The sequence below is a fragment of the Cucurbita moschata genome, unplaced genomic scaffold (genome assembly GCF_002738365.1).
Source record: "Cucurbita moschata cultivar Rifu unplaced genomic scaffold, Cmos_1.0 Cmo_Scf00028, whole genome shotgun sequence".
Classification (NCBI taxonomy): Eukaryota; Viridiplantae; Streptophyta; class Magnoliopsida; order Cucurbitales; family Cucurbitaceae; genus Cucurbita; species Cucurbita moschata.
In genome coordinates this window covers 2,123,114-2,145,875 of record NW_019268544.1, presented here as the reverse complement: position 1 = coordinate 2,145,875, position 22,762 = coordinate 2,123,114, and the positions used below count along the sequence as shown (strand labels likewise).

Here is a 22,762-nt window from a genome sequence, read left to right as displayed (position 1 = left end):
GGGGGGGGGGGGGGGGGGGGGGCGACTTGATTTCAGGTCTCTTGATTGTTGGGATACTATCCCCTTCTGAGTATGCAAATCAGCACTGCATGATCTATAACATAATTGCTAGTCAATTGGTTCGTACAATTATTGGGCCAGTTGATTGTGCGTAGCTTATTGAGACTTTACTTGGTAAAACTGGATCTGAATTTGGAAAAGTTTGCTTTACCAACTTCTTTTCCAATCAAAAGAAGGATGAATCTGGAGCATTCGTTGTTAATTATTGAAATTTGTTGCTGTACCATTATTTTGAACTTTTGGTTCAATATTTGAGCTTGTTTTCCTGATTTTTTTACTGGTTTTCATTCTTTTCCCTCTTAACCCAGTGATCAAGATGATTATGAGGTTGTCCGGAAAGTGGGAAGAGGAAAATATAGTGAGGTATTCGAGGGAATAAATGTTAACAACAACGAGCGGTGCATAATCAAGATACTTAAACCGGTTAAGAAGAAGAAGGTATGTCTCAGTTGTCTCTATCAGTTTAGATGGGTAATGCCGTGATGGCCTATGTAATTACAATTTATCTCTTATAAGATCGCTCTTAGTAAATTTTCCAATAGCTGTTATAATGGGAAAGATAATGTTACTCTGGCCTCTGTCTGTTAACTAAAATGTGTCCAACAATGCCGTGGAACATTGCTTTATTGTGATGCTACTAGTTCTTCTTTGAGATCTGAATGTTTATTGAGATCATGTCAGATCTCAGATACAGATTTCAAGATTCAATTGATCTTTTGCAGATAAAGAGAGAGATAAAAATACTTCAGAATCTCTGTGGGGGTCCAAACATTGTCAAGCTTTTTGATATTGTAAGAGATCAGCATTCAAAAACACCGAGCTTGATTTTTGAGCATGTGAACAGCACAGATTTCAAAGTACTTTATCCGACACTGACTGATTACGATGTACGCTACTACATATATGAACTTTTGAAGGTAAGCATACAAGGGTATATTTGTATGTCAGCTCTCCGTTCTCTCTTTCAACCTCTAATGGTGCGATCACTACAAATGAAGACTTATGTATGTTTTAGAAGTTTGAATTGTCTTTTTTGGTTCAGGAACTAGTTGGGGCATGGGTAAGGATATTATTATGTTAAGGAAATTGAACCACTTCTATGAGGCTACTGCTTTTTCAGTAGGGTTATGATTTAATGAAGCTGATTGGCCAAGAGCTGTTCATCTTTACCTTGTTACTGTGGGGGTGTTAGTATAAACCATTATTTTGTTGCTACTCTCCTTTTGGTTCAAGTATGTCGATCTTGCTAACCATAAGAACAGTGTTGGGATTCTGAAATATTAGGTCTTCACCTCAATTATCTTTTGTATGGCTCTTCTCAGTAATATGATGCATCCATGTCTTAAATACAGGCATTGGATTATTGCCATTCTCAAGGGATTATGCACAGGGATGTCAAACCTCATAATGTTATGATAGATCATGAGTTGCGAAAACTTCGCTTGATTGACTGGGGCCTTGCTGAATTTTATCATCCTGGCAAGGAATATAATGTTCGTGTGGCCTCAAGGTAACATCCAATGAATTTAGTCATTTGCATTAAACATTGTTAGACAAGGTGTTAAAAAGAAAATATTTGAAAAAGAGTGTGTCCCAGGAATAATTTGCTTATTTAACTGACGTCATTGTAAACTGAACTAATAATTTTTTTCTTACACAAATTCGGTTTGCTTCAATTCAAACCAATTTTAGAAACCATGAATCAACTTAAACGAACTTGAACTTTATAACTTGACCAAATCCAAATGCTTGTACCTTGTGTGATTAGGTTTTTGAATCATTAAGTTGTTTTTTACCCCAGATATTAGATTCTTTGGGATTTTGGTTGTTCTGTAGCTTATTCATTTATGCTAATGCCTGAAAACACTATTGGAATTTTTCTATCATAGGTTTAGTTAAATGCTGAAAAACACCTGTTTTCATCATAGGTTTATTTTAACACTTCCCGTTGGCCTTTGGGCATCTGTGAGTAAAGCTGTTTGTAATTATCCTCTAGGCTTGGTCCTTTTCAATTGGACCCCTTTTTTGTATAGCTTGTTTCGTTGGGATGTTTTATTCTGTTAGGCTGTTTTTTTAACACCCTTGTGTATTCTTCGTTTTTTTCTAAAGAAAGCATGTTTTTCTTTTTCTTTTCTTTTATTGTGAAAAAGGTGAGATATGTTGCCATTTTATTTGAAGTTTACGAAGAGTGCCTCTTTTGTTTTTCTGCATCCATGTAAGTATAATTTTTTTGTCAATTGGTGAAATATATATCTATTTTCTCAGATACTTTAAAGGTCCTGAATTGCTGGTTGATTTGCAAGATTATGATTATTCTTTGGACATGTGGAGCCTTGGTTGCATGTTTGCTGGAATGGTGAGCAATTTTCTTTTTCTAAAGATTTTGAACTTGGCAAACCATGAATCTATGCATCCCTTAATTTATACTTGAGCTAGTGTTTCCATGTTTGTTCTCTTGTAGATTTTTCGCAAGGAACCTTTCTTTTATGGTCATGACAATCACGACCAGCTTGTAAAAATTGCAAAGGTAATGTATTTAAAGTTGGTGAAAATGTCACTTATTTTCTCTTGTTGCTCTTTAATAGTCAGTAGATTCTGAATAAAGAAAATAACTATTGGATCTGGATGCAATTTCAGGTTCTTGGGACAGATGAATTGAATGCATATTTGAACAAGTATAATCTAGAGCTCGATCCTCAACTTGATGCACTTGTTGGGAGGTGTGTATAACATTTAATAAGATCTTGCGTATATGAAATCAGTTCTGTGAATTCTAAAAAAACAAAGGCTTCTAACTATTGGTACAGAGAAGCCGTTAATTGAAGATATGATCAATTTTCTTGTAGAATATGTTGTATTGAATGAGAGATTAAACTTTTGGGCATTCAAAAGTTCAAGGAAGTTTTAATACAGATGCTTATAAATTTTAAGCCTACCTGCCTACCTACCCAGGATGTTAATATTCTACAGAGTTCTAGGGTCAAATATTGTTTAGTTGTGCCTTTTCAGGAAAAAAAAAAAAGAGTTCAGTTACGAGATCGGTCAAGCCATGCATTTATTTATTTCCTTGGACACCCATGCCTATTTTATAAATAGTAATGGAGATTTATATTATTGAAATTCTATTCACATGTACTTCTGCAGGCATAGCAGGAAGCTGTGGTCTAAATTTATCAATGCAGACAATCAACATCTTGTTTCTCCAGAGGTAATCTATCTCATGTTTATTAATTAGAAGGCAATGTTATAACCTATCATCAGTTAATTGTTATGTTATTTCACTGACATAGAATCTTTTCTTTTTTTTATATTAAACTGAATGAATATTTTCAAGAGAAGAGTAAGAGAAATCCTTAAGCTGAAAAGAACGGAACATACTCGAAAAATTCTCAACAGAACTATAAAGAAATGTTCCTCAAAATATTCAACATTCTTCTAACTTGGAATGTTCACTTCTTGAATGCAGGCTATTGATTTTCTTGATAAGCTTCTTCGATATGATCACCAGGACAGGCTTACGGCTAGAGAAGCCATGGTATTTGCTCTCTTGATCATATTCCCCTCTCATAAGTCCTAATCAAAACCTGCTTGGAACCTATGTTTCTTTTCCTCCTAAACCATTTGATTTTCCAAAACAGCCAGGTTATAATATACATATTCGTATGTGGATCCTTTTCTAGATTCAATCAAGGATGATATATACATGTATTTGCATTCTTTTGCCCTTTTGATACAGCCGTAGTAACTCCATGGATTTGAGGACTACTAATATTGTATACTTATATTTCATCCCAAACAACAGTAGAGATGTATTTTGCTGATTTTGATTTCGAGATAGTTTCATTGATTTCTAATCTAATTCCATTGTTTTAATTTTCATTACATAAATCGTTCACCCGGCTTGTAGACTTAAGGCTTGATATTTGATTAACTACCGTAGTATTTTTGTTGATGTTAATAGTTTGCTGGCCTGTTTTTCCGTTGCAGGCACATCCATATTTCTCCCAAGTGAGGGCTGCTGAGAGTAGCAGGATGCGAACACAGTAGTAATTAGATTAAGCGGAGCATCAGCATAAACTAAAGTGTGATATGGGCTATGGATTTATGTTTAAGTATTAGTTTTACCAAAGAAATATGGCTCCCTGTATTGTAGTTTAAGAAACCAAAGCTAAAATAGGACATATATTATTTCGTCGAGCGTGCTACGAGCTTATCCTTGTTTCGGAGAAACTATATATTGCGTGCAAATTCTCAAGGCATGTGTGCTTGTACTATTGCCTGATTCTTCATTATCTGTTCCTTCAATATCATTAATTTAAGGTCACGTTGTAAGTTTGAATAATTGAAGTTTCATTAAAATCGATACATATCATATCCAACACGTAAATTCGATGGAGAATCGAAAGAAAACCATCTAAGAATCAGTTAGTAGAATACGCCAGTTCAATAAGACCATGGAAAACATACCATTAATATATTAATCCAAAGCCGATTTTCTGATACATGAGCAAGACCATAAACAAATTACATACTAAATTGGCACGCAAACACAGTCCAGAATCACAGGTAAACATGGGCAAGGAGGTTGCTACTGGAACGTGCCTCCTCCACACTGTTCTTTCTTGTTTATTATTTCATTTTTTAAGATGTGGGAAACAAGTATAGACATCAGCTTTTGGGTGCTTTGCCTCCGCATGTTCCCTGCATTTGACCTCTGATGTGGTGCAGATAAAGGTTTGCATGCATACCTTGCACTGCAATCAGTTTCATAGGAAATGTTCTTACCAAAGAAACAAATCAGAGTAAATGTTCTTACCAAAGAAACAAATCAGAGTAAATGTTCTTAATAAAGAACAAATCAAGAGTAAATGTCATAAAACAATAGCACCCACTGCCTATAACATTCTTTTGAATTCTCTACGTGCAAGAATAACATAGGGCTCAGAAAATCGCAGGCTTTACAGATACAAAATTCATAGTCTACAACACTAATGATAAGTACCCTGACCATCCTTCCATTCACATACAAGGTACCCTGATTTTTTAAGATACTTAATAATTGGACGCCATCCTTCCATTCACATACAAGGTACCCTGACCATCGAATCGAAGAAACTCTTCTATTGAATGTGTAAATGTGGCTCAAAAGAAAAAGAAAAAAAACAATTCTGAAACATCGAACTGTACAAAATAAGCAAGAAACTAATGTACAAGCGGAAGAAAAAAGAAACAATTCCTATAAACACAAACAAAAGACGACATGGCATATAAATTAGCATCAATATAAGAACTAATTCAGCTATCTTCATACAAATTAGCATCAAACATTGTCAAAACATACCTGAATAGACATTGCTTTCTTGTTCGATTCGAGCTGACTTCCTGATAACAACAGACCAAACAAAATCTTCAAATTTAACCCGAATAACCGATTAATAAAATCAACTCAATAGCTCTCTCTCTCGCACGATAATCAATTTAAGTGATTTCACACCCTAACAGAGCCGCCGCTTAATAAATATCAAGAACAAAATAACTATACAGAGTTCAAGAAATTCACTCAGAAACCAGTAAAAGTAATCCGAAAAAGAAATAAAGGCGAAAAGTTATAGAGAAAACTCGCCCTTAGAAGCTTTCAGCTTCTCCATGTTCTTCTCGCGAGCCATCTTCGCTTTCTGCCCGTTCCCCCCTCCCATTTTCACGAGTAGCCCTAATTCTTGGAAGATAGCGTCTTCGCTTGGAAGGGGTCGAAACACGGAAGGCGCAAATATAATGTGGTGCGTTCATCTTATAGCTGTAGCTGTCACGTGCATATTGATCAAATCACCCGGATAAACGTCACCCAATTAAATTACAAATTTAATTTTAAAACGTAATTTGCATCTATTTAATCCATAAATTTAATATTCTAATAATTTTAACCTTAAATTTATATATATTCTATTAAAAATTTAAACATTTTTTATTTTGTTATCAAATTCGAAATGAATTATTTATTTTGTAGCGCCGAAATTTAAAATTCATACACGATCGTGAGCTCGTGGTTTCGGCAATGATTACAAAGTGGCGTCAGTAAACAGCAGCGGCCTGATCGTCGCTCCCGGTTGGTGAAAGGGCTCAATTACAACGCCCTGCTTTTGAAACGATCGATAGCATCATGGGCCCGATGCTGGTGCGGACTCGAATATACTTTGCTCTGTCCCTCCAAAATTCTCTTCCTTTTCTCCTATCTCTTATCTCGATCTTCATTACTTCCTATCTGTCTAATCTCTTTCCCACGATCGCTGCTGATTCCGCCGTTCGTCGACCGGATTCCTCCATCTCTTTGTGTTGAGCTATGGAGCTTTTTCTTGAACTTGTGCTAACCATTAGTCTTCCTCTTCTTATTTCCTTTATTGTCAGTAAGTTTCTTTCCAGGGATTCAGCCGGTGAAGAATTGTCTCCGTTTGGATTTGACTTCGGGTTTGGATCGCGAATCCATAATCTGAAAAGTGATAAACCTAGCGTCGTTGTTGAGGATTTTGTCGGTGGCGATGAGATAAGTAAATGTGAATCGAAACAGGGGAATTCCACCGAAATCTTTGAATCGAGAGGTGAAGCTGGGAGTAAATGCGATGATGCGGCGACTGACTCTGTGAGGGTTGTGGAAGGAGAAGAGAGTGATTCCGATGGTGGCGGAGAGGTTGCGGAGAAGGTGATCGATGAAAGTGCTGATAGGGCCAGTGGTGAAGAAAGAACCTTTCGGGATGAGGAGAACGTTCGCGACGGCGTTGAAGTCGAGGAGTTTGAGAGTGATCGGAGCAAGAAATCCGGTGGAGTAAACAAGGAAGGATCGGCGGAAGTGATTTCCGTCGAGGATGACGATTGGGTGGGAATTGATAGAACAGAATTGGAGAAGGAATTTGAAGCTGTAGTGAAGTTTGTGAAGATTCATGATACTGAGGATCCTAATTTTGGCGATGAATTGAAGATGCGGCTGAGCGGACTTCACAAGATTGCTATGGAGGGCTGTTGTAGAGAACCACCGCCATTGGCTTTGAAGATCTCAGCTCGATCCAAATGGTATGGTAAACTTCTCTTATTTTCTTCAATTTTGTGTTTCTTATTGTTCATTCGACTGTCATGATCTTCCTGCAATTCCATTATCGTTACTATCTTGTGGGAATTTTTCCCTGTCAAGAACGTATCAAATGTTCTTGAAACTGTAGACTAAAAGGTCGTATATATTACAATGCACATTGCAACTACAGGATTCTATTCTCTCTAAAAGTTGCATCATGGAGAAGTAGCCAGTAGTAGAAAACACATCCTTCAAAATAATTCTCATGTTCAAAGAATTTGACATTTCATGTTATAATCAAAGACCCAACAGTTTTCGTTTGCATATACCGATGATAGTAAGAATGGTCGGGAATTTGGATGAATTATTGACTTCACTGTTGTTGAGTTGTTTGTTTCAAAGCCGGCAATTCATGAACAGAAGATCAAAACTTAACTGCTTTAAGAATAAATTGAAAATATTGAGTTCATATAACATATGAGCTTCCATTTTGGATACAGTAGTACTGATTTAATGAATGGTTTCTATTTGTTAATCTTGAGTTCTAAGGCTTTTGTTCGCTTTGTTAAATTGGATTCAAGGAACGCTTGGAAGCAGCTGGGGAACATGACCCCTGAGGTGGCTATGGAGAGGTATATCAACCTTGTTTCTGAAAACATTCCTGGCTGGACGTCCAAAGCTCCTCCTGTAAGTACTTGGCTCTACTGCGAGCTCTGGGCTTCTTAATGATTTGCTGCTTCAAACTCGGCTTCCTATGACGTTGAAATGTGGATTGCTTTTGGTTTGCAGCTGCAGGAAATCTGAACAAGTAAAGCCTTGTTTCAACTGCAAGGGGATGAAAACTCGGTGATGAGGAAGCCCTGTGGTGTCATAACTCAGTTTGTTAGTCGTCCTATGCTTTGGCTTTGTCTGGTTCTGGCTTGGCCATTTACCCCATTTCATATGGTTTGCATTTTAGAGAACCTATAACATAATTTAATTTTTTCCATGACAATCCTAGCGTTCTTGTAAATAGCAATTTGAAGTTATTTTTCCAAGGGTATGAAGTTGTAGATTCAAAACATAAGCTTGGATTGATATGTGAAAATAAATTTGATTATTTGGTCCACATGTGATATTGTCCATTTTGAACATCCACGACCATTTTGAGCACCTATGATCATATTTGATCGAGGCTCGACTCCTTTTTTTGGAGTCATTTGTTCTTGAGAATTCTATTGACATGACTAAGTTTATGGTATGACTCTGATACCATGTTAGATCAATAAGACTCTCCACAATAGTATGATATTGTCCACTCTAAATAAGCACTCATGGTGTAGGGTGGTGCTTTCCAAAAAAAAGGTGTGAGACTTTCCTCCAAAAATAAGCATTACATATTTATTTATTTATTTTTGCTGAAAAAATCTACTATGGAAATAATTTTAGAAATTGAATTTGTATAAATAAAATGATTGCCAAGCGGAGTATACAATATTTATAAAATAAAATATAAATCTCTTTTTTTCTTTTTTCTTATAAATCTACTTGTAATATTATATATATACGAGAGTATATATATGTTTACTCCTTTTTCCCTCCGTTCCATTTCTAAGCGGTGGAATAGAAGAATGAGCAATGCTCGTCGTTCCCACCGTGCCTCCTCTCCTTACGATCTCAGGTTATTTTTTCTCAGAAATGGCTGGCTACAGATCTAGGGCTTCTCTGAGAGGTTAACTGTGAGACAAATGGCGGTGATCATCGAAAGTTCAGTTTGGGAACTAAATCCATATTTGTTCGTCTTCATCTTCCTCTGTTGTTTTTTTTCGATCTTTCTTCTACCTTATGCTTCCAAAAATGGTTCCACCAGAGCTCCTGCTCCGTTCGATCATGGATTTTCATCCTCCTTTTCTAGTTTCCAGTGGAAGTTCCTGCTTCTTTATTCTCTTGCCTCTCGTAAGTTCCGTGCATCACTCTCTGCACACTGTTTCTCTCTCTCTCTCTCTTTTTGTGAAGAAAATTTACATGAATCTGGTCATTTAGAAATGGAAATCACCTAACAAGTCTCTCTCGGGCGGCGATCTTCTCTTTTTAATTTATCTCTTTTCCTAGACTATTTTCCCTTCCTTCATTGACATTTCTTGCTCACCGAGTTGAGTAAACGTAAAATTTCCCTTCAGTTGAGGCGCGTGGATATTGCTAATCGGTGCCTGATTTATCCTCTTTACTAATACAGTAATGGAAGGCTTATGGTCAGTATATGGCGAATTTGAGTTGACGTATCGTGGAGTAAACAGAGAGGAGATAGTGTCGTCTCTATGCGTTGGATATGCAGCTTCTCTCTTCGTTGGTACCTTTTTGGGCGTTCTATCCGATTTGATGTAATTGTAGTTCGCTTCCTTACTCGATTACGTTCTATTTCTGAAACGCCAGTATGATATCTTCGTCTATATGCCAAAATGCACAGGAAATGGATTTCTGGTGCTGTATTCTTTTTCTAATTAAACATAGATTTATTCTGGTAATTGCAATGTATCAGAGAAATTTATTTACACAATATTCATATGTTGAGCTTAGATGTTTGTGGTGAAGGAAATAGTGATATCGCATAATGTTATGAACATTTGGATAGGACAATGCACGTTTTGGAAGAAATATAAAGAAAAGACGACTGCAGTCTAAATTTTTCAACGTTGTTTTCCCGTAACCTTTTAGGTTGTAATTTTGATTCTTATGCTTTTACTGAAGAGAAGAGTATCTTCTCCAATGCTCCCTTTCTGATTTTATTACTAAGAATTTATTTATAACTACATCGATGTGTATGCTGTTCTTCTAATAAATGATTTTATTATTATTTGTAGAGGTCAAAAGGAAGGTTGTGTGATGTTTTGCATGATACACCTTGTTACTGCCATATGGAAGAGGATTTCTGTGCATCCAAGTCTCTTTGTCGCCAGTATTGGTTTATCTCTTGCTACCTCAATATTTTCATTCAGTTTTGAAACATGGATGGTGCTTCAACATGAAAAGGTTTGTTAACATGGTTTTCCACTTGGATTTGTTTAGGTTGTTATCTTAGTAGGCGACATAAATTTACATTATTGTCATACTTGTTCAAGGAAGTTGAAGACCCTCGAGTATGAAATCAGTGGACTTTGATTGTACATTTTTTACTTCAAGTTAAAGATTATAGAAATAACATGAACCAACTTCTTTTTAATTAAATTGATTCAACTGACTCTGTTTAATAAGTTTTTTTATTTTTTCATTTTTCTATTCTATTGATCTCAACTTATGCCCCGATTGTTTAAGTATTTGTTTTTACTTGGTTGAATGGTTGGTCTTGTTGATTCAAAATTGAGTTCCTGCAGTACCTCATGAGTGTCATGTGTGAAAGAAAGCACTAATTTAAACTTAGTCGTCCCTCATATAATTTTCTCCCCTTGCAGCAAGGTCACAGGCAAGATATGTTAAGTGACACATTTTGGCTAATGACTGTATTTGAGTCTGTCTCATTGATTGGAAACCAGATGCTTCTGAATAGCCTGGTTGGTGATAATGTTAAGAGGAATATGTTTTCTCCTTCCACTGTTGCTGTTTTCTTGGCTTTGATATGTGCAACTTTTATCATCAAAGGGTGGACAGAAGTATCACAAAGAATAGAACTAGAGGACTATAGAACTTCTTTCAGTGCATATATTTTTAGTGGTAAGCACCGTATGTTCCTTATATTTACATCTTGTCTTAGGTTTTGTTTGACTGGGTATAATTTTCAGGCAAGTCCATTTTTGCCACTTCATTTAATATATAATATTTTTGCTCTGTTCACACGTTAACATCATATGCTATATTTGAATATAATAATTTTGCTGAATCCCGTCCTACCAGTAACCATCAAATACTTTCGAATCATTTTCAGGGATTTCTTGGATAAGCCCTTGTAGAGTTTCTCAGACTTCATAAACTTTCATAATTTGCAGATAAAAGGATATGGTTATTGGCATGGGCACAAGCTTCTATTCACTTCTCTGTTGCATTCTTTTGGATTCTTTGGGCTCCTACATTAGTGGTATATCTTTAAGTTTTAAATGTTTGAGAATTGTAATTATAGGAACATTTAAGTATTAAAGTTATTTTGTTAAAGGATTTATAATATTTGAAATTGTATGCCACTTTGGTTACATAAAGACAAAAACAGATTGTATTCCACAGAGAACTATTTCTCTTGCCTTCTCCAATTTTGATGTTCTTATTTTAAAGCATCAACAAAATCACTGTACTAATAACTTTTTAGGAGTGTCAATTTGTTAATGATTTTGTTGTTGGATTTAGTTAACAGGCATTCATAATTTTAGAACTTTTGAGTTATTTTATTATTTCTGATCTAGGCTGATGGGAGGGAAGTACATTTAGGGTTGGTATATCCATGTTTGCTGGGATCCAGAATCCTTGGGAGCTCATTGTTTCCATGGCTTATGGGTAGAACATCATCCTTTCGGACTGAAGATTGTTTACTATATGGCTTCGTTGTATCAGGGCTTGTGATGTCAATTGTGGCTTTTGATTATCAGGTAGGTTACATATGACTCATGCTTTTAGGCTTTTTGAGAAATTTCGAGGAATAAGTAGTTTCATGTTCTACTGCTTGATCTATTTATCTATAATATGCAGGAGCTTGGAGTTTTAGTGATGCTATTTTCCTTATTTCATGGCTGTGTAGGTTTAATTTTACCTTCACTTGCAAGATTAAGGACCATGTAAGTGCTTTACTTATTATTATGATAGCATCTGCAAAAGCCTAAATTTGGCTACATTAGGTTTTGATTGCACAATGCTTTTTTTTTTCTCGTTATTTTTCTATTAGGTATGTGCCAAGTAAGTTACGTGGAGGGATGATTAGCCTATCTCTGGCCCCTGCAAATGCGGCGATTCTGTTTTTTCTGTTGCAGGTATGTAATTCTACCTTCAATTGAACTCTTTAAGAATGGCGGAGCTCGCATTGGCATTTGTGGGTGCTGATATGTGCATCCATCATTCAATAGCCAGCTCATTTGGGTGAAAAGAATGCGTTTGTTTTAAATGAAGAATGCCTTAACTTCATCACTCATGCAATCTGAATCCTATAAAATAAATAGGCATGTTTCGCTAGAGCTTAGTTCTGGATCATAGGTGGGTCTGAATCTAACTAATACAACCAAATGGTCAAAAATTGCTCAGAATTGTCCTGTGTCTAAATCTGATTTGTTTACCATGAAGGGGGTCTCATGAAAATTTGGGAAACCCAAGGAAAACATTGGCAAGGGTTTTCGTTTTCCTTCTTACCGTAAGTGAAGTTGGTAAAGAAATTCATAGGATTTGAGATTGAAGATGAAAGGGAGATTTTACGATTTCAAAATTTCCTTTGTATGTTTTCTTTAAATCCAAGACTTTTGATGTCCTGATCTTCAAATACTGCGTATATTAAGCTTGAGGATAAGAACAAATATCTACGGGAAACTTGATTACATGTTGTTAGGTTGATTTTTGGTACCATAAACATGAGTTTTTAAGGTTGACCAAGTCCTCTTCTTTTTTTATTAGAAATTTCATTGATGGCTTAAGTTATTTCTGTAGGATGGCTATTACAGGCGTATCGAAAATTCAGTGATAATAGCATTTGCTGCCCTTAGTCTGTTCTCATCGGCCGGTAGCATGTATGCATTGAAGCGTTGGGGAAAGCATCCATATCAGAATTGGCAAAAGCAGTAAACAGTTCCCAAATTTCAAGCTTTGGTTTGAAGATGGTAGGCATCTATTTAGGAGTGCCGCTTACAATCTTAGTACTCAAGCTTGGAAGACCAAGTTATAGGGTGCCAATTATGTTTTTACTCATCGAATATATTCAAGCTCAACAAACCCATAGTCATCCCATTTCCCTGTTTCTGGGCAATGCGGCTAATTCCTGCTGACGAGACCTTAAATCCTTGCCAAGGACTGGACAATTTCACCCAAATTTCAATGTTGATGGGGCCATGTAGCTGCCAAAGGCGAACCTTTAAACGTTCCAGGTAGGATGCAAACCTCAAGAATGAAAGCTTTTTTTTTCTCTTCTCTGGTATCCAAGAGCAATTAAATGGTTAAGAGGCCCATGCTCACGCTGGCGATTTTGGAACATGGTTTCTATTACCTTTGCAAACTTGAATGAGCGAGCAAACCATATTAGGTTTTGTGCCTTTTTCTTTGGACCCTTGTACTTAACTTTGCTTGGCTAGTCAATAACAAATGCTTTTATATTGATAAAGTTTTGGTAAATGTGACTGGAACTTATCTCTTTATCCATACAAAGAGAAGAAAAAACAGGAAGTAAATGAGATTTCAATCAATAATTATTTAATCCATTTTTTGATTTACTAGGTCGAGCATTTCCTTGGTTTTATTTTATGCTAAATATTTATCTTAGTTCACAACATTTGAGTACTTTTCAATTAAGTCTAGTTTAAACATTTTCAATTCAATTCTCCTTGTTAGCAAATATTATAGTAAGTTTGATGGCAAATTTGCATGACAAATACTAAGTTTCTTCTTTTAAGGCCTAGAGGAACTAAATAAAACAAACTAAATTGAAACAAGTTAAAACAATAGAAGGAAAGAAACACAAAGATCGAAGACAAACCTTTTATGCTATTTGGTCGGGGACAGGGGAGGGAGGGATCAAATGTTAATAATGTTAGAACTCATTTTATCATAGAGTAAACGATGAGGTCGAGATTTTCGAACTACGCATCGTGTGTAGTAAATAATAACGCTCAATAGTCCTCTATCTGATCTCTGATCCATTTCGTAGCCACCCATTTCTGCCCTTTGATCACAGGACAGCTTCCATGAAGTGATGTCTACAAAAGCATCCAATAAATGAGATATTCAGACAAGCATCGTTTTTAGGAACAGGAAAACGCTAAAACAAAGTGGCACCATTTAATGTAATACTAATCATCATCCCTGAAAAAGTACATAATGCTTCTGAATTACAAAGCAAGAAATAACTCAAAGCACAAACAAGGAAAGAACACGAAACAATAAATCGCCCACAGAAAACGTTTTTGAAAAGAATTGTTCTCACATTATAAACACCTTCATGCTTTCAAATGCAACGATATGCATGATGGAGTTTATAGTTTCAAAAGGTTTTTATGTATTTATTCATTTCTTAGTCAACAGAAATTCAAATATTTGTAGTTTAATGAGAAAAAAAACAATTATTCATTTCTTAGCCATTACAAATTCAAAAACTCAGTAGTTTTAATGAGAAAATAAAAACATTTATTGCTTATTTTTAAAAAAATTAATATGTCTGTATTTCCTACATTAGATGAGTTGCAACATCTCCTGAATGTGTCACCAGGGGCAGCACCAAAACGTAAACTATTACTAATAGTAAATCATTTGAAATGTTATTGGGATATTAGCAGTGGCAAAATTGTAATTTCTTGAGAATTGGTTAAGTCAATACAGTGAGTACCGTACGATATCAGTTCGTAGTTTTGAAATAGGTTACTGTTCTTTGATGCAAACATGTTCACTCTTTTTCATGGCAAAACTAGGCTCCTACTTGCAAATCAAGAAGTTCCATGCTTGAACAAAGCATGCACGCTCCTCCTCGTTAGCTCATTTTTCAACATTACACATTAATAATCCATAGAGCATTCCAATTAAAAACCACCATGTCCAAGCAACAGAGGATAGGAGTAGGAACACTAACCGGATCGATAGTACCATTTGGGAAAACAGAATAAAACAGAAGTCCATCACCTTGGCGTGGCTTCACTTTCAAACCAATACATCTTTGGTACTTATAGGTTCCATCCATATTTAAGCCGTTCTGCCAACCAAACAGAATAAATGTTCTTATTGGAATCGTATTCAGAAAATGACTGGATGTAAGAAAATGTCAAGAAAAAGGCCGCATTGTTCATGTGGTATTATGGTCTTACCTGAAATGGAAACATGGTTTCTCCACCTTCTTCAACATCAGTCAAGTACAACAAGAAGGAAGCTACCTGAATTTAGCAACATGCATTCCACACAATCAACTTTTAGCACTGTTACCATCAGAATTGTTATTAAATTGCATTTGAGAACAACCACTGGAAATGACATGCAGTAGCTTATGCTTGCATCTAACTACTTCGTATACATCTGTGAATTTGTACGTGCAATGAACAAAGGAAAAGCTGATAATATCTACTTCGTACCCTTTGGCTCCTCTGTGGCCCGTATTCAGAAGGATTGAAAGCATCATAATGAGCATTATACTTCTGCCCAATCTCATAACGCAAGACATTAAATGCCTGAAACACACAATCCATAATCCATTTAAAAATATCTGGGAAACTAGAAGTTTGATACCTTTTACAGACGCAACAAAGCATCATCAACATACAAAACCAAATGAAAATGACTGTACTATATTATATAATGGAGCATTATTATACAACAAAAATCTACAAACAAAAGAAAGAAAGGAACATAGATATAGAGCTTCGGGTGCATCAAATGGATAGCATACAATGCTCAATTATCAGGTTTCCGGTTACCTGTTATTATTATGGACCTTGGTCTTTTATCAAAAAAAATGTGAAGAGGATCCTCTTTGAGTTTCAGGCTTTCATTCTCAGACAAGAAATAAAAAGTTCAAGAAATTTTTAATATCAGCTTAGAATAACCAACAAAATCTCACTAAAACGGACACATAGTAGATTTACCTAAAGCCCATCAATGACTATGAGAAATGGATGGCCAAGATCCCACATCAAGCATTAAATTAGATGGAAATTTAAGAAAGGTCAAGTATTAGTTGAGCCTTCTTAAAATAAAAAATAAGTTTTAAGAAGGCTCGACTACTACAAATATAGATGGAAATAATAAGCAAGTTAGAAAATAACATTAGAGGTAAATTCATAGCGACCAAGTTAAGAAATGACAATAGAGGTGAATGCACAGTAACTTGCCAATGGTTTCATTTTCTCCAAGGGATTGAAAGAGTTCGATCAACAACAATTCCCATCAAATTTCCATGCAAAATATATTCTGGATTCTAGAGCAAAATACCTCTCAAAGCTAACTCTTACGGACAATATACCAATAGAATTCTACTATCATAATACCTCTCCATGCGACCTTGGAAGCATAGTTGCCCTTGCAATTTTTTCCTCAATGGCATCCAAAGTCCCACTTTCATCTTCGGAAGCGCTAATGAAAACACCAGAACTGCTTGGAACACAGAGAGAGGGTCAAATTGAAAATGTAATCAGGCACCTTTACAATATTCTATATTCCTGTAACCAAAGTCCAACCAGGAACTTGGATGATCATGTATTCCTGACAACGGAACCTTCAATTCCTAACAGTAAATAGTAGAACTTGTCCATTTTCACCCATAACCTTGGCTAACTCAGAGGTTCTGCCGGATTAACTTGTACTTGAAACAATTGCAAAATGCGATTAAAAAAATAATGGAAGGATGAATATTTGTTTTAGAATTGAATCAATTCCATTGATAACATAGAATAACAAAAGTACATGCAAATCCCCTAAACCAACGCCTAGGAGTCAACAGGAACTCCAATCAACAATTATAGGGGAGAATGACCAAAGAGTCGAACTGAAAAGGAGAAACAAAAAAGAAAGAAGGTACAATTATGCTGAAATTTTTAAAAATCTCAATACATAACTTTGCAGCCATAATAAATCACATCTTTAAACAGAAAGTTATAATTGGGAATAGAGGAAGAACCCGATGTTGAGGCAGTTCAAAGAACAGTGGATGAGAAAATTAAAAATAAAACCAGAATGTCTATCCTAGAGAATGCGAGTATAACTCATACTAATTCCACATATACTTTCAGGAAACAACCATCCTCATTTGAAATCCCCATAGTCTAACCGCATTAACTCGTTGAATCACGTCATCGAGCATTTTTGTTAACTCCATGCAACTAAAAGATAATTAATGAAGTCATGTGAACCAATACATGCAGCAGAAGATACCTTGTTCGGGCTCCTTTCGTACTCTCATCCGTTTCTCCCTTACGTAGAGCCAAGGCAGATGGCTTAAGCGCCGGTCTCGCCATATTAACTATGCTTTGGCATTGCTCAGCGGTTGCAAACTTCGGAAAATGAAGTGCGCGAGGTCGCCAGCTCAAGAGCTACATTTAGGAAAACCTTAATTGGACATGCAATAATTGAAACAAATAAATAACGACTACTGAATGTCGAATAACCAGTTGCAAGGTTCATCCGCCGATCAAGTTATCTTTGACATAAATACATGATAAACCTAACAAGAACAACTCATTCAGAGTAACAATGCGGTGAAACTAACATACCAGTGGGAAAATAAGAAATAAAACCGAACGGAGAGCACCTGAAATGGAATCGAAGAAATGGAATCGTCGCCGGTTTCTCCCGAGGTCATCAAATCGAACTCGCTATGATCGCTGACCGATTGAAGCAACCTCGGTCCCGGCCTATCGTCATCTACATCCTGCTTATTCGTCGGAAAACAATGATATATCATAAAAAAAATTAAATATAAGCATTAAAGAGGCGAAATCTAATAGCGATTACAAACTTGAAGCACGCGGATCAACCTGAGAGAGAAGAGAAGAACCGAAGAATCCAGCGAGGAAACAAAAAAGGCATAAAATGAAGATAAATACTGGCAAGCCTAGCTTCGATCTGAAGCTCCAATTACTTTTCCCGTTATTGCATTTCATCTTCTTTTCCTTGGAATGGAATCACCGATCTCTTCCTTATTCCTCCTATTTTCCGATTACGGATGCCTATGGACAAGTTGGACGGGCTTCGCGCTTTGACACTAATCAACAAAACAAAGGTTAAAAAGGTCTTTTCGGTCGTCGAAAGTTATGTGCATGGCGGGAAGACACCCCCAGATCATACACATTCAAACATTTAATGGATTAATTAATAACGTTGATGGTTATTTTTTAGTTATGTGGGTTCAAGATGACGTAAACCTCTTGTTTTTCCTTTTTTGGCAAGCCTAAAATAATATATTGTTTTCCGATGTGTTAGGACTTTTACCAGGCGGATCATCAATTTCAATCTCCAAAATCTATAAATTAATATTACAAACGAAAATAATTTAAGTTATTTCAAATGTCATAATAATACGTCCGAATTATTATTTTCTAGGAATATTATGAGCTTAAATATGATATGATCTTTCAGTTATTATGTTTTTATATGACAGTAATTAAGACGATATTTAGATTCTGACACTATCTCTAAAAGGCATACTTAGATTGTTTAACTCCGAAATCTATCAACAATTACCTCTGTCCGTAAAATTACTGCCTCTCTTTCTCAAAGAAAAGGGATCAATAAATAATTTTACGCTTATTTATTTAAAAAAATGGGGGTAAATAAATCATTTTATCCTTCTGGGGAAAATAAATTAGCTTTGAGAAACATGATATGGAACAAATTAACTTTAGTCGAACACTAAATTTACAGAGTATACCTAAATGGGAAGTAGTCCACTCGGTCGGTGCAAGACACGTGTCAACGGGAAGGTACCAGAAAGTACAGGTGGAGTATAAACGTGTCAAAAAATAAGACCTTCCGAAATCGTATTATCCCACGTTAAAAATGGAAACCAAGAGGAAGGATAAGCTCATTGGGATTCAAAGATAATGGATAAGCGCGAGGCCGATCAGCCGAAGCGGCAACAACCGGAAAGGAAGAGCGGAAGTGAAGAGGAGAGATTGGAGGGCATTCCGTTGGAGACCAGTCCGTACGTGAATTACAAGGACTTGGAAGATTACAAAAACCAAGCCTACGGAGCCCAAGGCCATCTCGAGTCCAAACCCAGCCGCCGCGGTGGCGGTGGATCCACCGACGCTCCCACTCTCTCCGGCGACGCCGTTTCGTCGGTGATCAACCGCCAAGGAGTGCCCTGAGATCAACGTGCCGCCGTAATTAATTTCTTCATGTTTTAGTAGAACATCTGCGTTTGGTTAATTGTCTCCTACAAGTTGGCAAAATAATAAATTTAGTGAAAAAATTGTCACTGTTTCAATTCTTTTAAGGCACTGAGAATGGAGGATAGCTAACTCCACAAGATATTACTACTATCGATCGGTTGGAATTTTCACCATTACATGATCATGAGATAGAGGTGTTGGGGATGGACGGTGGTTATAGTCAAAATGAAGCCAGGGAAACCAACAGCATATAGAAAACCATAGCATAGTAATGGGCATAAGATTCAGCCCGTGGGTCAAGTTTCAAACTTTCTGGAGTCTTTTGAAGAACCTCCACTTGGCTAAAGATTGATATCAAGGTTGTGATTTACCTACGTGGGATGAAGTAAATATGAATCTTGATGAAAACAAGTATATAGCGGATCGATACCATTTAAAGCAATCTTTAGTAACTGAGTGCTCATATTTCAAACTAATATCTGTTTATATGAAGTGGCTGATAGCAACCTAGCTAGCCACCATTTGATCAGGCAAAGTATCCCGAAGCACACATATTAAGGTGTAATAACCAAAACTTCAGTTGTGATGGCAGCAACACAATACTCGGCCTGAACCTACTCAAATGAGGTTCCCGTAAACCGAGCCTTTACTTATATTTAGCCCCCAGACAATCTGGCAATGAAAGGGTCTATGGAAGGACTCCACATAATGACACAAAGCAAAATCCATTTAGAAGAAAGTATACACAAAGCATTGGACAGCACTCCTCTGTTCTATATTAGGCATCTTTTCTGGTAGATTCTGATTTACCCTTCCAGCCATTTTAGTTATGAAGATTAGTATACTCCTTTGGATTTTGAAGACTGTTTGTTTGTTTCTAGCATCATGGAAGTGGCTGCTGTATTGAAAGCAAGTATGGGACAGCACACCTTCGCTAATCCAGACAGAAGAATCTGTCCTTCGGTGTGAACCATCACAATGCAAAGGCTTCTATCACCTAAATTTAGCTTTTTGAAGGATCCAATTCTAGATCTTAATTTTTTGCCTTCATAAATGTTACAACCTAACAAAGGAGATCCTCCCATCTTCAGTTTATAAAAAATGGTCACCAAATATATTCTTCATTTCGTTACAATAACATGGGAGATAAAGCCAAAACAATGGGACATAGAAAACAAGAAAGATGGGCAAGTAGCTTACGTTTCATATGAGTCTCACAAAGATTCTTCCAAAAACATAATTGAATGCCAGCCACATTTTATAGAACGAGAGGAAGTTCTCCCTAACAGACACGTTCTAGAACCTTTTTTAAAATTAAACTTGGAAGGGAAGCTCGAACCTTCCCTCGAACAAGGTGAGGTGGCCTTAAAAGGCTATTGTCGGCCAAATAATCACAGTGTTACAGTTCCTATCAGAGTTCAACTCACCTAGACCACCTCTTCACAAAATGGAAATCTGAAACACCGTGCATATTTCGGTGGACTAAACAATAGCTTAATGCAAATCAAACCTTCCAGAAACTTCTTTAAGAACACCTCGCAAGGGGAAATTGCTTTCTTGGATGTCATGAATAGGGAAAATATTTTATCAATGGTTAATGAGATCCATTGAGAACCACTAATGCCTCACTCGTTTAAAAATATCGGCCGCCCTTCACGTTTTAAAGCTATTGTTTTCACAATAGCAATTAGAAAGAAGTTAAAACCGGAATACGCCAAATATAAAAATGCCAGCCTAGTCAGAACCAATAAACCAAACTGCTTAAGATGGAGGGAAGGCTTAAAGAACTACCCGATAGCCTAAACCCAGTAATATTTATTTTTCTAAAAAAGAAAACTATCTGAAGCTCTGTTTTTTTTTTTTTTTTAGTTGAGTTCATTTTTGTAGCCTTCAATTAGAGTTTACTTCAGTACAAGTATTCTGTAACTATTCTAAATCTTTTGTAGTTGTCAATGCGGAGAGTTATTTATTTTTTCTTTTTTTTCTGTCATGCGTTTGAATAATACCTAGTCGTTCTACCCAATTTTTCTACACCTTTTTCCAATACAACATACACCATAAAGCAAAATACAACTAAGATGGAAATAATCTAGTTGACAAGCTCAATAAGTCGAGCATACCATGCCCAGATGTCAAAATAATCCAAAATTTTCTCAGGTGGATAGAGTGGATACATCATTCCTTTGCATAGAATTTACGCTAGCATCTTTAAATTTCACTAGATAAGAACTAAAACGTCATGATTTGGATAAGCAACTCAATTTTGAAGTACTAATTGAATCAGTGAATGAAAATGAGGATAAATCACTTAATGATGTCTTTCCAGGGATAATTGAAACTATGAAGAGATGAACAGATACCATTCCCAGTCCCATATCCCCTAAGGTCTTCTGCAATGCAGAATTGAAGAATAATCTTGGAAAAACGCATAAAACTGTTAATAAAATAAACATCGGTAGGTTTCACGTTCAAACGATCGATAAATATTTACAAAGAATCAAACGCATACTTGAGTGTTTTAACAAAAAAATGTTGCATTACTTATTCCCAATTTAATTGCCACTATACCACCCAAAAACAACAATGATGCATTCATGTAAGAATAAATTCCGTACTCCGATTACGTGATTGAAACTCATTTTTTTGTTATTTTCCTGAACAGAAAACAACAAAAACCACAAAATTTTGCCTACAAACCCAGAAGTAAAAAACACTTGTTCAATAGTTATGTCAAAAGGGGAACCTGGCTCGTAAATCTTCCATTCAATCATCGTCCTCCCGCTTCTTTGGCTTCCTGTAGTTCTCTTCGATGTGTTTGGCCATCAGGATCCCAGTATTGGCGAGCTTCCTGATGTTGGGAACACTGTAATTTTGAGCCACGTAAATGCCAAATACCGTTCCCACTATAAAGGAGAAGCTACTTCTGATAAAGCCCATCGGCGTCTCTCTTTCGCCGGAGCCTGAAATTATCGTCAAGTGGAAAAACGATAAGAATTGGTGTTTTAGGGCACTCAATTAATCAGCTCAGCCAAAGAGACTTGCACGCTCTCCCCCCTCGACGGCGCACTCAAACTCTCAAATTAGGGTTCATAGCTTGCAATTGCCCGTCTTCAGTCTCGATCTCTTTACCCTTCCACTCTGCGTTCGTCGATCTCTCTCTCGGTCACCCTCCCGCGTTCTTCGTCGTTAGTCTCTCTCCCTCTAAATGTTTTCCCTTTGGAAAAATTCCCATTTTAAAAATATAAATATCTTTTATGCCCTTATAAGTCTTTAAATTCTTAAAGTGCAACGCCCGAATGAAAAATTATTTTTATAATCATTATGTTATTAAATTGATGTTGCTGGAAATTTAGTATGAGTAAATTAGATTTAATATGATATAATTAAGTTTTTTAAATTTTAGATCAGATATTTTCAATTGAAATCCCAAATCAGTTAGATTATAGTTTAAATTTAAAAAGTCTACATTTACTTCAAAAAAAAAATTATGATAATTTTAAATTATTTTTGAAATATTTTCTTAAAAAATAAAAATAAAATCAATGTTTTGGATTACTTAGAACTAGTATGGTGAATTAACCAATAATACTCGAGCCTTTTGAAATGACATGACCATATTAGAAAATATTTCTTATTGAAACTCAAATGTAAAAAAAAACATTGAATATTTTTGTTAATA

At 36.1% G+C, this 22,762-nt stretch overlaps 7 protein-coding genes across 9 annotated transcripts in view; 4 read left to right on the top strand and 3 right to left on the bottom strand.

The window, feature by feature from the left end:
- LOC111463626 (casein kinase II subunit alpha-2-like) overlaps positions 1–4,402 on the top strand; it is a 5,273-nt gene extending 871 nt beyond the window's left edge. The window contains exons 2-10 of the mRNA XM_023107646.1: positions 369–498; positions 783–977; positions 1,413–1,570; positions 2,326–2,416; positions 2,522–2,587; positions 2,698–2,780; positions 3,205–3,268; positions 3,527–3,595; positions 4,048–4,402. Of these exons, the coding sequence (XP_022963414.1) occupies positions 369–498; positions 783–977; positions 1,413–1,570; positions 2,326–2,416; positions 2,522–2,587; positions 2,698–2,780; positions 3,205–3,268; positions 3,527–3,595; positions 4,048–4,107 (916 nt within the window). The 3' untranslated portion in view covers positions 4,108–4,402. The remainder of the gene's footprint in view (positions 1–368; positions 499–782; positions 978–1,412; positions 1,571–2,325; positions 2,417–2,521; positions 2,588–2,697; positions 2,781–3,204; positions 3,269–3,526; positions 3,596–4,047) is intronic.
- Positions 4,403–4,502: 100 nt separating this feature from the next.
- On the bottom strand, positions 4,503–5,844 carry LOC111463629 (uncharacterized protein At2g23090). The gene is made up of 3 exons (XM_023107649.1): positions 5,684–5,844; positions 5,402–5,442; positions 4,503–4,814 (listed from the first exon to the last, which is right to left on the bottom strand). Exons 1-3 carry the CDS (start codon positions 5,754–5,756, stop codon positions 4,695–4,697), a joined length of 234 nt encoding a protein of 77 aa, XP_022963417.1. The 5' UTR covers positions 5,757–5,844; the 3' UTR covers positions 4,503–4,694.
- A 263-nt stretch (positions 5,845–6,107) lies between these two features.
- Positions 6,108–8,242, top strand: LOC111463628 (acyl-CoA-binding domain-containing protein 3-like). Its single transcript, XM_023107648.1, has 3 exons — positions 6,108–7,122; positions 7,702–7,807; positions 7,910–8,242. The coding sequence occupies exons 1-3, from the start codon at positions 6,398–6,400 to the stop codon at positions 7,922–7,924; spliced, it is 846 nt and encodes a 281-aa protein (XP_022963416.1). The 5' UTR covers positions 6,108–6,397; the 3' UTR covers positions 7,925–8,242.
- A 443-nt stretch (positions 8,243–8,685) lies between these two features.
- Positions 8,686–13,390, top strand: LOC111463625 (molybdate-anion transporter-like). 2 transcript variants are annotated; one of them, XM_023107644.1, is made up of 9 exons: positions 8,686–9,055; positions 9,336–9,480; positions 9,961–10,129; positions 10,549–10,807; positions 11,080–11,168; positions 11,488–11,670; positions 11,771–11,856; positions 11,964–12,048; positions 12,713–13,390. In XM_023107644.1, the coding sequence occupies exons 1-9, from the start codon at positions 8,848–8,850 to the stop codon at positions 12,845–12,847; spliced, it is 1,359 nt and encodes a 452-aa protein (XP_022963412.1). In that variant the 5' UTR covers positions 8,686–8,847; the 3' UTR covers positions 12,848–13,390. The 2 variants fall into 2 exon arrangements, with proteins under 2 accessions (XP_022963412.1, XP_022963413.1); XM_023107645.1 differs by having other exon boundaries at positions 12,727–12,880.
- Positions 13,391–13,721: 331 nt separating this feature from the next.
- LOC111463627 (probable prolyl 4-hydroxylase 9) lies at positions 13,722–17,942 on the bottom strand. The gene is made up of 8 exons (XM_023107647.1): positions 17,728–17,942; positions 17,502–17,621; positions 17,126–17,283; positions 16,243–16,345; positions 15,331–15,426; positions 15,070–15,135; positions 14,838–14,957; positions 13,722–13,971 (listed from the first exon to the last, which is right to left on the bottom strand). The coding sequence occupies exons 1-8, from the start codon at positions 17,851–17,853 to the stop codon at positions 13,885–13,887; spliced, it is 876 nt and encodes a 291-aa protein (XP_022963415.1). The 5' UTR covers positions 17,854–17,942; the 3' UTR covers positions 13,722–13,884.
- An 850-nt stretch (positions 17,943–18,792) lies between these two features.
- On the top strand, positions 18,793–19,181 carry LOC111463078. The gene has a single exon (XM_023106888.1). It carries the CDS (start codon positions 18,793–18,795, stop codon positions 19,057–19,059), a length of 267 nt encoding a protein of 88 aa, XP_022962656.1. The 3' UTR covers positions 19,060–19,181.
- LOC111463630 lies at positions 18,988–22,302 on the bottom strand. 2 transcript variants are annotated; one of them, XM_023107650.1, is made up of 2 exons: positions 21,827–22,302; positions 18,988–19,127 (listed from the first exon to the last, which is right to left on the bottom strand). In XM_023107650.1, the coding sequence occupies exon 1, from the start codon at positions 22,018–22,020 to the stop codon at positions 21,847–21,849; it is 174 nt and encodes a 57-aa protein (XP_022963418.1). In that variant the 5' UTR covers positions 22,021–22,302; the 3' UTR covers positions 18,988–19,127; positions 21,827–21,846. The 2 variants fall into 2 exon arrangements, with proteins under 2 accessions (XP_022963418.1, XP_022963419.1); XM_023107651.1 differs by lacking the exon at positions 18,988–19,127 and adding an exon at positions 19,437–19,454.
- Between the last annotated feature and the right edge of the window lie 460 nt (positions 22,303–22,762).

Excerpts from the sequence above, each read along its gene's own strand:
- LOC111463630 (XM_023107650.1), bottom strand. The coding sequence starts at position 22,020 with ATGGGCTTTATCAGAAGTAGCTTCTCCTTTATAGTGGGAACGGTATTT.
- LOC111463629 (XM_023107649.1), bottom strand. The coding sequence starts at position 5,756 with ATGGGAGGGGGGAACGGGCAGAAAGCGAAGATGGCTCGCGAGAAGAAC. Across the intron at positions 5,443-5,683 it reads GAAGCTGAAAGCTTCTAAGG|GAAGTCAGCTCGAATCGAAC; the intron begins GCGAGTTTTCTC and ends TGTTGTTATCAG. Across the intron at positions 4,815-5,401 it reads AGAAAGCAATGTCTATTCAG|TGCAAGGTATGCATGCAAAC; the intron begins GTATGTTTTGAC and ends AACTGATTGCAG.
- LOC111463078 (XM_023106888.1), top strand. The coding sequence starts at position 18,793 with ATGGATAAGCGCGAGGCCGATCAGCCGAAGCGGCAACAACCGGAAAGG.
- LOC111463625 (XM_023107644.1), top strand. The coding sequence starts at position 8,848 with ATGGCGGTGATCATCGAAAGTTCAGTTTGGGAACTAAATCCATATTTG. Across the intron at positions 11,671-11,770 it reads TTGTGGCTTTTGATTATCAG|GAGCTTGGAGTTTTAGTGAT; the intron begins GTAGGTTACATA and ends TATAATATGCAG. Across the intron at positions 12,049-12,712 it reads TTCTGTTTTTTCTGTTGCAG|GATGGCTATTACAGGCGTAT; the intron begins GTATGTAATTCT and ends TTATTTCTGTAG.
- LOC111463627 (XM_023107647.1), bottom strand. The coding sequence starts at position 17,853 with ATGAAATGCAATAACGGGAAAAGTAATTGGAGCTTCAGATCGAAGCTA. Across the intron at positions 17,622-17,727 it reads GTTCTTCTCTTCTCTCTCAG|GATGTAGATGACGATAGGCC; the intron begins GTTGATCCGCGT and ends ACGAATAAGCAG. Across the intron at positions 16,346-17,125 it reads ACGAAAGGAGCCCGAACAAG|TTCTGGTGTTTTCATTAGCG; the intron begins GTATCTTCTGCT and ends TGTTCCAAGCAG.
- LOC111463628 (XM_023107648.1), top strand. The coding sequence starts at position 6,398 with ATGGAGCTTTTTCTTGAACTTGTGCTAACCATTAGTCTTCCTCTTCTT. Across the intron at positions 7,123-7,701 it reads ATCTCAGCTCGATCCAAATG|GAACGCTTGGAAGCAGCTGG; the intron begins GTATGGTAAACT and ends ATTGGATTCAAG.